The 14712-nt window shown below is 39.0% G+C and overlaps 1 protein-coding gene across 9 annotated transcripts in view; it reads left to right on the forward strand.

Moving 5' to 3' along the window:
• GRIA3 (glutamate ionotropic receptor AMPA type subunit 3) overlaps positions 1-14712 on the forward strand; it is a 271951-nt gene that overhangs the window by 196440 nt on the left and 60799 nt on the right. For 8 of the 9 annotated variants that reach the window (XR_011536230.1, XR_011536229.1, XM_070606087.1 and 5 more), the window contains exon 11: positions 8146-8522. The exons of the other annotated variant lie outside the window; for it this stretch is intronic. Coding sequence is in view for 6 of the 8 variants with exons in the window: in XM_070606087.1 (XP_070462188.1) it covers positions 8146-8522 (377 nt within the window). In the remaining 2 variants the exon portion in view is untranslated. The remainder of the gene's footprint in view (positions 1-8145; positions 8523-14712) is intronic. 9 annotated transcript variants of the gene reach the window in all.

The raw sequence follows: 14712 nt of genomic DNA on the forward strand, positions 1-14712 counted from the left end.
GATAGAAATGGAGGAAAGTAAAAACACAGGCATTCATTTCTGACAGGCCTAGCCTCTTGTGGTTTGCAAGTTGCTTAAGAAAAACAAGGGCAGAAAACCCCCAGTGATTTCCCTAAATGCTTAATAAGCAAAAGGACAGAGAACATGAAACTATGTCTTGCAATTAACATGAAAACTACACAGACAGGTGCTGCTTATCTTTAGGGTATTTTCTTTTATGTTTTTAGTATGTGAAACAGATCAGAATAGGAAAAAAATGAAGAAAGGCAGAGATGAAAAAAGCTTTGCAAAGGAGATTTCGGTATCTGCCATAAAGTCTCAAGAACGAGTCAAAATGAATTAAATTTGTCAAAGAAGAAAGAAGCCAATCAGCCCCTTTTCAGATGATTCCTAAATGAGTTGTTTTTTCCTCTAAAGAAAATCAAATCAAGGTTGATGTTTGGGGCACCGTGTATCGCTAAGGAGGCTATTTTTGAAACAAACATCAGTAGGACACAATGTGCCACATTATGTAAGCTCTTCAGAACATTATGGACTTGAAACTGTCCACCTGCTTTTAGCAGTTTTGATTTTGAGCTGGATATCTATAAGATCACCACTTGGTAATTGTCCCCAGCTCAAATGACTTGACAAGTTTTTACGACTCCCAAATAGCATGCGTTTTAAGAGGACATTTTAAAACATTTTGTTGCTATCAGGGCTCTTGGACATCCTTCAGCCTACTTTTTCGTTTTACAGGTAAATATGGGGACCAGTCCGGACTGGACACAAGAATTGCCCATTGGTTAATCCAGGAAACCAAAGCCTGCTGTAGGATACAAATGACAGGAATGGTAGCAGGGATTGTGACAAGCTCACAAAATCATGCAGTTTGCCAGAGTTTAGACTATAAGTCAGGTTTCATGACTTCTAGTCCAGTGCTCTGTCCCTCGGGTCACACTGGCTCAGTTTACTAAACTTGTCTGATTATGAGAAGATCGGTGTTGTATCAGATATGGCATCCCCACCTGCCTTCAAAAGGCTTATAATCTAGTTGGATTATAAGCTTTTCCATCCAAGATATCCATCCTGCTTATCTGTGGCCTCCAGTATAAGTAATACACATCTCTAGTTATCACTTGAAATATTTGAAAACCCAATATAGACAGCTGGAGGTTTCTGCCCCTTGAGAGGAGATATGATCTAACAGAAAAAGAGAGTCAGGGAAAGAGCTACAAGGAAATTGAGGTGCTAATTGACAAAAGGACACCTCCCATCTGGCAGCTGCCATGTTCCTTATGTTCCCAACACTTAGAACTGGATAAAGACAGGAGAGGGGGGGAGTTGCCAAAGGCCAGACAAACTATTGCCCAGATCGGTACAACCGGCTTAGAAGAGAGCAGAGAGCTTGGGGATGGAGATGGGGTTGGGGACGGTTGATTTTAGGTCACATCTCCTGGGCATACTCAGACTCCTTCACACTTCCAGGACAAATGGCAATTTTATAGATGATAGTCGCACTGACATTTCTCTACCTAGAGGAAATTATCTCTTAGGTTGTCACTATCCTAAGATAGATTCATTTTCCATTAAGAAAGACAGAAAGTCAATCTGTCCCTCCAACTAAAAGGCAGAGAAGCAAGGGTGCAGTAACAGATGCCAGATATTCTCTTCTATTCTTTAGGAGATTACACTGGGCTTTGGCAGAAGAGCTGATGGGTTGATAAAAGTGCCCCTCTCTTTCAAATGATGCATATGAACTCCAGGAAGGAGCATTAATGACGCATGGAAGTCTGCCATTCTGAGCAAAGAGAATGGGGAAATATTTCCAACCAAATTTAGTCTCACAAGGCCTTCCCCCAGCTGCAGGGACACTCCTTTGTCTCCACTTTGTCATTAACTCTCTCAGCTCCCCAAGGACAAGGAGCCCTAACCAATAGATCCAGACTGCGACATCTGTTCTGAATAAAGAAATGAGGAGATCCCGTTGTGACACTGCTTGTTGTTGCACAGATTTAAATAGATCTCATTCCTCTCTCCAGATCGTAACAATTGCAGATGGTAAATATCCCATAGAGTACAGCCAAGAAAGCAGTTTAAGTCCTGTCCCCCAACATGCAGCAGTTACAACCCTATTGTCTAGCTTGATTCTGTCCCACTCTTTTCGCCAATACATTTAAACTTTCCAAAGGAAATGTCTGCTGAAGGCTACTAGAACCTTACGGTTGATAAAGGAATAAGAGGTCATGTCATGTCTGGCTCTTCTCTTGGATAACATATAATATTTTATGCATCACACACCAATACATTGCCTACCCCCTCTCTCCTGTCCTCCTCCTTACTTTCGGAAAGTGCTTTAAAATTGTGGCTGACAAGCTCCTGCTCATGCATAGTCTCCAGGTGGGTTAAAAGTTTCGTATCAGGTAATCAGATAAAAATACTTTAAGATATAACATAAGCCTTTCCGCTCAAAAAAAACTTTTTTTTAAAGATTGGCACCTGAGCTAACAACTGTTGCCAATCTTCTTTTTTTTCTCCCCAAACTCCCCCAGTACATAGGTGTGTATTTTAGTTGTAGGTCCTTCTAGTTGTGGCATGTGGGCCGCCACCTCAGCATGGCCTGATGAGCGGTGCCATGTCCGTGCCCAGGATCAGAACCAGCGAAACCCTGGGCCGCCAAAGTGGAGCGCGTGAATTTAACCACTCGGCAACAGGGCTGGCCCCTCAAAAAAATTTTTTAAGTGACATTTAAACTAAGTGTCGTTTCTGTCTTAAACCTGTCAGACTCTTAACTGCATCATCCCTATATGTATGAATTTGTTGGGTTTTAAGTTTTATGAAATCTACAACTTTGGGAACTCACCTCTGAAAGGAATTATAAATCCCTTCGAGCTAAATCCCCTCCAATAATGCAGCTGCTCTGGGTTCACCACCGCTGAGTGGAAAAATCAAACCTAATTTGGTGTGTTTACTGAGCCCACAGAGCCACTCTTAAGCTGCTTGATTAAAATCCAGTAAGTAGTTAAAATACAAGCAAAAGCACTACCAAACTCTTACCCTGAGCTCTTTCCATTCACTGGGTTTTGTCTGTCACCTGGAGCACCCTCATACCACCGACTTACCTACCTAAGTTGCTGAAAATGGCCTACCTACTGCTGTTTCTAGAAGCACAGGCAGAGGCTTGAGGACAAAAGACTGCTGGACTGGTTCAGGACACCTCAAGTGAGGCACTTCACTACTGAGTCAGAATTTCACCTACTCTCTAGCTCCATCAATAATTCTTTTTTTTTTTTTTTTGAGGAAGATGACCCCTGAGCTAACTACTGCCAATCCTCCTCTTTTTTGCTGAGGAAGACTGGCCCTGAAATAACATCCATGCCCATCTTCCTCTATTTTATACATGGGATGCCTACCACAGCATGGCTTTTGCCAAGCGGCGCCATGTCCGCACCCTGGATCTGAACCGGCAAACCACAGGCCGCTGAGAAGCGGAACGCGCAAACTCAACCGCTGCTCCACCAGGCCGGCCCCTCCATCAGTAATTCTTAACACTCTAACCCAGCCATAGCTGGCTATCATAAGCAGCAGAGACCAGGAAAAGGATGCCATTTGGGGAGTTGCCTTTTTCACTTTTTCCTCAATGTTGGCCTCCCAAATCTTTAACTTGCCTTGAAAATGATCTTCCCCCTCATCTGCATGCTATGGCAGTCGCAGGAGAGCTAAATGGGTATTTTCTGACACTAGTTACCTGCTCCTCCCCATTTCCTTTAATAATCATGTTGATTGCTCTACAGACAGTATGCCAAGCAGGTCTTGAGCTCTGAAATAACCAACCATCACAAAATCCTTTTCATATGGAGGAGGGGATAGTGATGGCAGAGAGCAAGGGCTTCTCCAAGGCTGGCTACGAGCTGATATGACAGTTCTGCTGCTTTGGTCTCACCAAGCATACAAGAGATGGGAGGCGGGGGAGGGTGCTAAGTCTCCTACCCAGCTGGCTGTCCTTGAGGCTTGATCAGTAGCTCCCTGCCTTTCTCTTGATTGAGCCTTCTTCCACCTGCTTTTGCTAGTCCTTTGTCTTTTTCCATCTATAATAAGTTTTTTTTTAAAGTTCAGCACGGGGAATTCTCATTTTGGAGCCAGGTCCACATCAATGAGTCTTAATTGAGCACAGCTTTAACGCTGTTCTACATTGAATGAGCACCCTCCAAAAATCAAGCTCCATCTTCTTTGAAAAAGCTCCTTAGAAAGAAACAATTCAAAAAAGGTAGAAAAGCCAAGCTGAGGAAAAAAGGCAAGTACCTGAGGCGAGCAGGTTCTTCCTGTTGTCTTGTGTGACTTCAAAAGTACTTCAAACTAAGAATGGCTTCCTTTGGGAATCTCTTCTTTTGCTCCGTGTTCCTGGGAACCAGACAAGAAGTCTCTCTTTGTCTATCTAGCCACCTCTTATTAGTATTTAGCTGTGCTTATCATCTGGTGGGTGTTTCAGTTACCGAGCTACTTCTTTTCTCCTAAAGGGTGTCAAGATTCTCAAACTCCTTTCTTTACCTGCTTGAAAAAGAGCTCAATTCCCTTAAATTCAGTCCAAAGTGATTTTCTCTCACAAATGCCTCTTATTTCTTCCTTCCAAAACAAAGAAATGGCGATTTCTCTTCAAACTATCAATTATTTAGACTTAAAAGATCAAAAATGAGTTAAATTAAGTAGTTAAATTCAAATAACATCAAACGGGAAATGATACTAGTAGGGTATTGGAATGTTCTAAGTAGGAGACAGAAATATGTTGGCAAGGATAGAAGGTGGCCTTATCTGTGAATTCTCTTGGCATGACAAGGCACTTTCTAGCTGGCTCAGACTCTTTCTGCCACAAAAACCCACTAGCTTTCTGGCCAATTCTATTCTCTTCAGTAGCTTTTGTTTCTATGACCAGGTTTGGTCCCAGGCAAAAGGGTAAAATAGATAAAATTTGTCTTTGGCTCCCCTCTAGTTAGAAATGTGGAACTGGCGATTCAGGAGTTAGCTGCAATGAAGGGAGAGGTGAAGCGATAGGTAGTAATACCCGGGGGGAAACGTGAAGAACAGAACCCTTAAAGGAGTCTTGCTTATTCCACAAGGCTTCATTGATTATCTCCTAAGCCAGGCCCTGTAAATAGACTCTGGAAGTGCAAAGGTGCACCTCGATTGAGAGAGCAGAACTAGGAAGAAGAGCCAGAGAAGGAACATTCAGAGAGGTAGGAGGAGAAACCAGTCTTCAGTATCCAAGAGCCAAAGAAAGGGTATACTAGTGCAAAAGACCACTGGTGTCACATGAGCAGTGGATGTCTGCGGGAAGTTCTTTGAATTTGATAACCAAGTATATAGTTCAGGAAGCAATTTCAGTAAATTGGAGGGGACGAAAGTTAGATCACAGGTGTATAAGGACAAAGTGGTGTTAAAATCAACAGATAGTAAAGTTGTATTTTTACAAGAAGACTGATGGTGACAGGGAGAGATGTCATATGGTTAAGAGGGTAGCAGGATCAATAAAAGGTGGGAGGAGTGGTTTTTGTTTCATTTTTGTTTGTCAATAAACAGAATTACCTGAGTATGATTTTAAGTGAATACTATCAATCAATGGTTTTCAAATTACAGCAAGCATTAGAATCACCTGGAGGGCCACCTGAGGCACCGGCCCCCCCACAGAGTTTCTTATTCCATACATCTGTGGTGGAGCCTGAGATTTGGCATTTCTAACAAGTTCCCAAGTGACTCTGATGCTGCTAGTCAAGGGAATCACAAGTTGAGAACCACTGGAATGGACTGAGAAGGAAAAATTAGTAAAAGAGAATAAATGGAGCTGAGTTTTGAGACGAGACAGAAGAATATTGGATACAAGGAATAAGTAGATTAAATCTTAAAAAGAAAGAGTTCAGGTGCCAGCCCAGTTGCATAGTGGTTAAGTTTGGTGCACTCCACTTCAGCAGCCCTGGTTTACAGGTTTAGATCCCAGGTGCAGACCTACACCACTTGTCAGTGGCCATGCTGTGGCAGTGACCCACATACAAAATAGAGGAAGATTGGCACAGATATTAGCTCAGGGCCACTCTTCCTCAGCAAAAAGACTAATAATAATAAATAAATAAATAAATAAAAATAAAATCATTTAAAAAAGGAAAGCATTCATTTTCTATGATATGGGAATCGCAAAAGGGATGGATGAAGATACAGCAATATGTTGAGAAGGAGAAGGGGGACACTGAGGTGCTAGAGCTCATATCAGATGGCTTCCATCTTCTCCATAAAGAATGAGGCAAGATCATCTGCAGAGACAGTAGGACTGGTAAGGATTAGGGACTGGGGAAAGTTTGAAATAAGCCTCACTCACAGACTTAGAGGAGAATCAACTTTACAGTGATAGACGGTGGATTTAATTTTAGAAATGGTGAGTTTGAGATAGTAGTGAGCCATCAAGGTAGATTTAGTCAGCAGGCTGTTGGCTTCATTAAATGCATACTTTCTGCACCTTCCACTAGGATATAGGATGTCCTCCATGAGAGTAAAGATTTTTGTCAGTTTTGTCTGTCTTGCTCCCTGCTTCACCCCTAGCACCAAAAGTAGTGCTTGGCACAGAATAGGCGCTTAAATATGCACTAAACGAACCTGAGAGGTGTTGGCTGAGGCTGATTATTGTACATAGAAGTAGTATATAGAAGAAACCTGCAAGTATCTGTGGAGTTAGAACATTATGGTAGTTAGGAGGGTGAGTTCTGGAATCTGAAGACCAGGGTTCTAATCCCAGCCTCTCAGTGCCTCAGTTTCTCCTTCTTTAACTTGGGAGTGATTGTGTACCAACCTCCAGGTTAGTGTGAGAATTAAATGAGATATATTATATATATATATATATATATATATATATGGTGCTTAGCACAGAGCCTCACAAAGAGTAAACGCTGAATAAATGTTAGCTGGCTATTTGTTATCTGTATTTCCCCTTAAATTAATTTAAAAGTGTTTCTTAACTATTTTGAGTCACCATATGTAATTCAAAGTAGTAAAACATCATTTCTTTAAGAACATACTCTATCTCTTCCCCTACCCCTCCCCACTGGTAGGGATATTGAGACATAACTCTATTTAACAGAGAAAATAAATTATCATCAAAATTTGTGTTTTCACTTTATATCTGATATACCATCCAAAAGCCTTTCCTTAGTCAGAAGCATTTTTCTAGGTATGCATTTTAAGGCCTGCCTCCAGACTAAAACCTACTGCTGTCACAAAGGAACAATTGTGAAATACAAAAGAAATAAGTGCAGAAATTCCTAGTGCCTATTTTCATGGGATTAATATAAAATCATCGCCTGCCTTTGCCCGAGCTAATTCTGCAGTTGCACTACTGACACGTTTATTTTGTTGATCCAATACGTGTGAGTGCTACACTGATATTTATCGCTCAATGTGATGGCTTACTATATCAATTAATATGTATTCTAGTAACTACTTTACTCTTGTTATTGCCCATGCAGAATTCTTTCATGTTTGCATATATCATATTCAATAATCAACAACTTATTTTCTAGGCATCTACAATTTCCTTAGTTTAGGATCTGCTGCAGTGATAGATACCAAAAATAAAAGATTGAGTCACTCCCTGCAAAGAACCTATGTTTTAATAGACAAAAAACAATTCAAGAGTAATAGTGAACACTCAAATATTAAACTGAGTACTGTAGTCCTTTGTTGCACCTCATGGTGAGGAGGGAGGCACATGTAGGAAGTATAGACTATTATGCTTACCCCACAAGAATTTCCAGTCAAGTGAGGGAGATAAGACATAAAAGCATGAAAATTAAAATAAGAAAACAAGAGTTAAACAGTGATATGTCACAAGGGAGTACAAGTTGAATTGCCAAGTAGCAAAAAAAATTTAGGAAAAAAAATTGAGTCAGTTGCTCCAAGCCAATATTTCTCAGAGAACAAAAGGTCAGCCAGTGTTCTTTTCTTAACTCACCATCAAGTTAAAACATTTTAGAACCCATTGAATGCTATTACTTTTCTAACCAAAGCGTTGACAAATCAATTGCTTGTAGTGATTTAAGACTTTATATTTCCACCAATGAGGTATATTAAGTGGCAAATGACCAATGGAAATACTGTTTCTAAAAGACAAAAAAAATTTTTTTCCAGAGGGCTGATATAGCTGTTGCTCCACTCACTATAACGCTGGTCCGTGAAGAAGTCATAGATTTCTCAAAGCCGTTTATGAGCCTGGGCATCTCCATCATGATAAAGAAGCCTCAGAAATCAAAACCAGGCGTATTCTCATTTCTGGATCCCTTGGCTTATGAAATCTGGATGTGCATCGTCTTCGCTTACATTGGAGTCAGTGTAGTTCTTTTCCTAGTCAGCAGATTCAGCCCTTACGAATGGCACTTGGAAGATAACAATGAAGAACCTCGTGACCCACAAAGCCCTCCTGATCCTCCAAATGAATTTGGAATATTTAACAGTCTTTGGTTTTCCTTGGGTGCCTTTATGCAGCAAGGATGTGATATTTCTCCAAGGTTTGTTTCTGTGTCATACCCAATGCCTCTTTGCATTTTATGGCCGTGATCCATTCATGTACATCTGGTACTCACCCATCTCAAGTCCGGATTTCTTTCATTTAACATTCCACCCAGTGACAAATTATCATCGAGCCATTTCATTTGCTTGTGTCCATGAAGTGAGTGTGTTTTGGGTGTTGGTTTGAATGTCTTTCATGCATTTCTATGGTATTGTGTATTTGTACACATTACAGCAAACATTTGAACTCTGGATAAAGGCAACATTGCCAGCTAATATTGATATTATTTAGATAAAGCTAATACTAAATCTCGATCAGATCAAACAGGTATGGTTTCCTCATTAATTGAGATAAAACATTTTCTCATTTGTCCAGAAATTAGATCTAGAAACAATTTGAAAGAAGATAGAACTCGTCTTTAAAACTCTCCTACCTTCCCCTTTCAGTTTCCTCACTTTTTCATTTTGTTCTCACACTGCCTAGAATTATTCCTTGTAGTATCTCTCCCAAGTTTTATAACTAAAATTATAAAATTTCTCAAAGAAAACATAAGAGGAAGTCTATGTGACCTTGGATTGGACAAAGCATTTTCAGAACACAAAAAGCACAATCCATCTGAAAAATTGATAAACTGGACTTCATCAAAATTTAAAACTTTTGCATTTCAAAAGACATCATTAAGAAAATGAAAAGACAAGCTACAGACTGGGAGAAAACCTTAGCAAATCATATGTCTGATAAAGGGCTTGTATCCAGAATATATAAAGACCTCTTGCAACTCAATAAAAAGAAGACAAACAACCTAATTTCAAAAATGGACAGAATATTTGAATAGACATTTCCCCAAAGAAGGTATGCAAGTGACTAATAATCACATGAAAAGATGCTCAACATCATTAGTCACTAGGGAAATACAAATTAAAATCACAATGAGATCCTTCTACATATCCTCTAGAATGGCTATAATCAAAAAGACAGACAACAACAAGCGGTGGCAAGGACATGGAACGACTGTAGCTCTCTTCCATTAGTAGGGTGAATGCAAAATGCTACAGCCAAATTGGAAAATTGTTTGGCAGTTTCTAACAGACGTCCACTTAAAATATGACACAGCAATCCCACTCTTAGTTATTTACCTGAGGAAAAAAAAACATATCCACACAAAGACTTATACACAAATGTTCATAGGAGCTTTATTTATAATAGTCAAAAAGTAGAAACAACCCAAATGTCCACCAACAAGTGAACAGATAAACAAAATGTGGCATGTCCATACAATGAAATACTGTTCTGCAATTAAAAAGAACAGACTACTGACACATGCTACAACATGGATGAACTTTTAAAACATTAGGTCAAATGAAAGAAGCCAGGCACAAAAGGCCACATATTATGATTCCATTTATTGAATTGCATTTATTGAATATCCCATATTGTATAATTCCATTTGTCCAGAATAGGCAAATACATTGAGAGAGAAAGTACGTTCGTGGTTTCTGGGGGCTTGAAGGGAGTGGAGAGGGGCTAATCAGGACCAGGATTAGGGTGAGGCAAGTGAGGCAGGGTAGAGCAAGTACAGGAGTCAGATCCAGTCTATTTAAAATTCTGATATTTTGTTCATCATGGGTTTTTTGCGTTAATTTTGATTTGTTAATATATTGCACTAAAATGTTATTTATCTTGATCAATGAGACTTTAGTACCCCCTTAAATTTTGTGCTTGGGGCACAGACCTCACTTGCCTTACCCTAGTCCCCGCCCTGTCAGGATTAACTACAAATGGGCATGAGGAAATTTTTGAGAGTAATGGAAATGTTCCAGAACTGGATTGTGGTGATAGTTGCACACTCTAAATTTACTAAAATCATTAATTATACACTTACATTGGTGAATTTTATGGTATTCAAATTTAATCTCAGTGAAGCTATTGAAAATATCAAATGTGAATGTCCTGGGCCTCACCCACTTAAAGTGTTAATGCACCTAAACAAAAATGGTGGTGAATTCATACTCATAAAATATTGTAAGCAAATGTAACATCTTTATAATCAGAAAAAAAATTTTTTTTCTGAAATAAGAAGTTGTAGCTTTGGTAAAATCGAACATTACTCCAAATACTGGCCGGAGTCCATTTATATAGGGATTTTCATTTAGAATATCAGGACTGCAAAGGTTACCTACCATGTTCTTACCGCATACTTCATTTTGAGATTATCCACTTGGAGCACAAAACATTTAAAATGAAGTTTTGCAGTAGAACTCACTGGTAACCATCTTCAGTAGCTTTTTAGTATAACATGTTGTGGGGCAAGCCTCATTTGTCTAAGTCAAATTTTGTTGCCACCCTCAATCTGCTTGCTCAGATTCTCCAAATTATTTCACTCACTCTTCCTTTTGTGCTTATAATGTGTGTCGTTTTGTGATATCATCTGGGAGTTCATTTGTTTTGCTAGTTTCCTTCTTATTTTTTTAAACGTTCACTTCAAGAGACTAGGGTTTCTGAATGATCTCATAATTGAATGACTTTTAACATGGCTGGTATTCTTTGTTGAGACAATACTGAAGAGTCATTAAGGCTGGAGATTTTATTGGTTTCTGTAAGTGAATTTTCAAAACTAAATTTGTGGTATCCTCACTGGAGTTCTGCATACTACTCTGCATACTCAGATACGACTCTTAAAAAGCCATTCGTTTTGAGAAGTATTTATGCATATTTCTTCATTAAGTAATGACTTAAAGATGATGACTTGAAAATGAAAAGCTGAACAGATTTTTATTTTTATTTTTTGTAGCAGAATTTAAGCTGTGGCTCTTTTGTGGCACTGAAATATATCAAATGCTTTTTTCAAGATACAGATTTTATTATACTGCACTAGCTACTGTCATATAGAGCAATGGCTTTCAAATCTTTTGACCATGGCCCTCAGTAAGAAATAAATTTTCCATCACAACTCAGTACATGTATATGTATATAACAAAAGTTTCACCAGACATTACCCTTACAGTGTGCCATACACTCTGATATTTTCTATTCTGTTTCTTTTTTTGACAGTGCTGGTCACAACTCAACCTAGCAATGGGGCACATGGTCTATGGAATAACACTGATCTATAATAACAAGTATCATTCTTATTGTGCTTTTGAGTCATAAATTATTACCTTTATGGGCTGAACATTTTCTACCATATGGGTGATCCCTCCTTCGATACAGTCTTTTGTGTCCTTCAAAAGAAATTACATCTTTAAGCCTCTTGATAAAATGTTGTACATACTTCTGAGCATATTTATTATATATAAGTAAGGAGGAAACATGTTTCTCCTTGTCTTGAGAGCTCTATTGGTTATATGTGCTCAACTGTATAACAGCAAACCCCACCGTAATGTGCTTCTCTATTAACAGATTTAGAAATTCCTGATAATGACATAGTGCACTCTGAGATTCATGATTGCCTTGACTGCAAATGCCAGCATTATACTTTATTTCTGTTTAATGGCCACACTTGGAATGCAAATTCTCCAGAAAGCCCAGAATGTGAGCATGCATTGTACATTCTGACTTTTCTCAAAATTGAAGCAATTTAAGGAATTATAAGAGACCACATTTTAAAGTAGAATTATCAAATATTATAGCAGGAGGAGATGTCAGGGACAAATTACTCCAACTGCTTTCATTTACTGATAGCAGAGGTACAACAACCTTCACTGAGCTCCCACTGCATATGGGCACTTTACCTGCATTATCGTATGGATTTTAATCCTCAAAACACTGCCACAGGGTGTGTATTATACTTATTTTTAAGTTGAAGAAAATGACGCTCAGGTTAAATAATTTGCCCAGTCACACAGCTAATGGCAAAGCCACTATTCAAACCTAACTCCAACTCCAAAACCCAAGCTCTTTCCACTTCAAGCTGCTTGTCTCATATCATAGACAAAGTAACAGTACCCAGAGAGGTAACATGATGGAACCCAAGGTCAGAGAGGTTCTAAGAGCCAGGAGTACAATTGTTTCCACTACCACACACTGCCTCCCACTATCAATTTAAAGGTGCATTAATTCCACTCTTTTCCTCATACTCATGCACAAGAGCTGTTTTCCAGTCTCCCAACCTCTGGTGAAACTCCATCTTTGCCCTGGTTGTTAAAGAAAGTAGGCAGTGAGCATTTAAAATGCTGCTGAGCATGTGTTCACTCAAAATAAAAGACTTGGAAATCGGCAATGAGACATCATGAGGAAAACTGAGCATCATTCCATTTCCATCAAATAAAGCTATTGGCAGTAACCTAGAAGCTTGAAGAGTCTATGTCAATATCAGGCCCGATATTTTCAACTACCCCAATTGTTCAGAATGAGCAATTCAGCTGGAGACTGAATCACCTTTACAGATGGCAATGTAATAAGCTGAGGTTATACCCATATATGAACTGATTTGTTGAGAGGAGTCAGGAGAAGGTATGAGAAGGTTCCATTCAACCCTCTTCCCCCTGATTGAGAGAGTGGGAGATATGCAGTGGGTGTGACCAGATGGAAGGAGCATAGTAGTTAAGTATGTGGGTGCTGGAGTTAGTCTCACAAGATTCACAGTCTGCTTGGCTGTTATGTAACCTGGGGCAAGTTGCAAGCCTCAGATCCTCATCTGTAAACTGTAAAGCACAGGGCCTGTCGTATAGTAAGTTCTCAATAAATGTTAGCTATTATCATTTTTAAACTGGCTGCCCTTAACCATCCTGGTTTAACAAATACTGATAGTTAATATTGCATTTTCATTTTAATTCCTCAAACTCCTTAGGAATACAGTTGAAATTTTAGTCAGTGCCAAATAGCTGATTTCTGATGAGAAATAAAACAGACAGTTTTCCTTCTTGAACCCATACAGTGCTTCCCTTAAGGATTACACAGCTTGCAAATATTTTGATTGTATTATTCCACAATGTCTTACTGATATTGACAGGAGGTTGCATTTTTTTTTATCTGAAATTTATCTCAGTTGTAAAACTTTGATAGAACCATTAAAGCAGCCCGGAGTCTGAGTCCTTCCAGACAAACGCTCCCCCTGCTGACTTTCTTTGAAGCTGCAGGGACGTCTGAGGGCTAGTCAAGTTGAAGACACAAGAGTCGGGGGGATTATAACAGAGAAAATGGAGAGAACACACTAACTTGAACCTGATTACTGTGTACAGATTATTCCAAGGGAATTATTCTCCTCCTAAGTTTTCAAGATACCAAATACCTTGGAGGAGAGTGCAGGGGATCTGTCCACGTTAGTTGACTCATAGATCCACCTCTAAAATGGAAAGCATGAACAGACTAAAAGATACGAAGGGTATAAAATGAATGGGATCAAAGACAACAGGGATTTGGGACTCCATTTTAAGCAATATCCTTTCCTTTGCTGATGTATGACCAGTGTCTTCATCCTACTGCAAATTCACTTCAAAGCTGTAGTGTTGTGGTAATAAATTAATGATGTAATAGCAGGATTTTTATTACAAATATTTCATGACTTTTCTGGCTGAAAGCCGTAGTTTTCAGTCTTTGGGAGATGGTTACTTATTCCCATCAGAGAAGACTGCAAGAGCCAAAGATTGATTCTGTACATTAAAAAAAATATCTGTCAGAGACACAGCATTGAATGGAGTGTAGAAATGGTGCATACTTTGGAAGAAAGAAGGGAAAAAAAGGAATGATAAAGAGTTTGTGCGAAGGAGTAGCAGTTTGCAGTTCCAGCTCTTCATCTTGTGAAGCTAGTAAAGTGCAGATTTCAAAATTTACTTACAGGATGAAGGTTACAGCGCATAGCTCCCTTTGATTATCATTTCAGAGGTCATAAAATACATTTTATTATTAACTCAGAAACTCTAGTTTCTGAGTGATTACAGATAACAAGAGTACTGTTCATTATTTTGCAATGTTTTTATGTCTGTTTTTCTCTTGTTGCTAATTTACTTTCATTAACTTCACTCCTCCTCTTACATTTCTTCAAAAGGTAGGATATGCTCCTTATAATGCATTTTTATAAATACTAAATGTGCAGCATTTTACAGCCATTTCATTATGCCAACCTCAGAATCTGTCTTGTGCAACAAAACTATTTGAAATGAATGTTAAACATTTTGAAACTGCATTACCGGAGGGAAAGATACTGGAAAATGACAGGTCTTTTTAACTCAACTATAAAGTCTTGTCTT

Source organism: Equus przewalskii, chromosome X (genome assembly GCF_037783145.1).
Source record: "Equus przewalskii isolate Varuska chromosome X, EquPr2, whole genome shotgun sequence".
Taxonomy (NCBI): domain Eukaryota; kingdom Metazoa; phylum Chordata; class Mammalia; order Perissodactyla; family Equidae; genus Equus; species Equus przewalskii.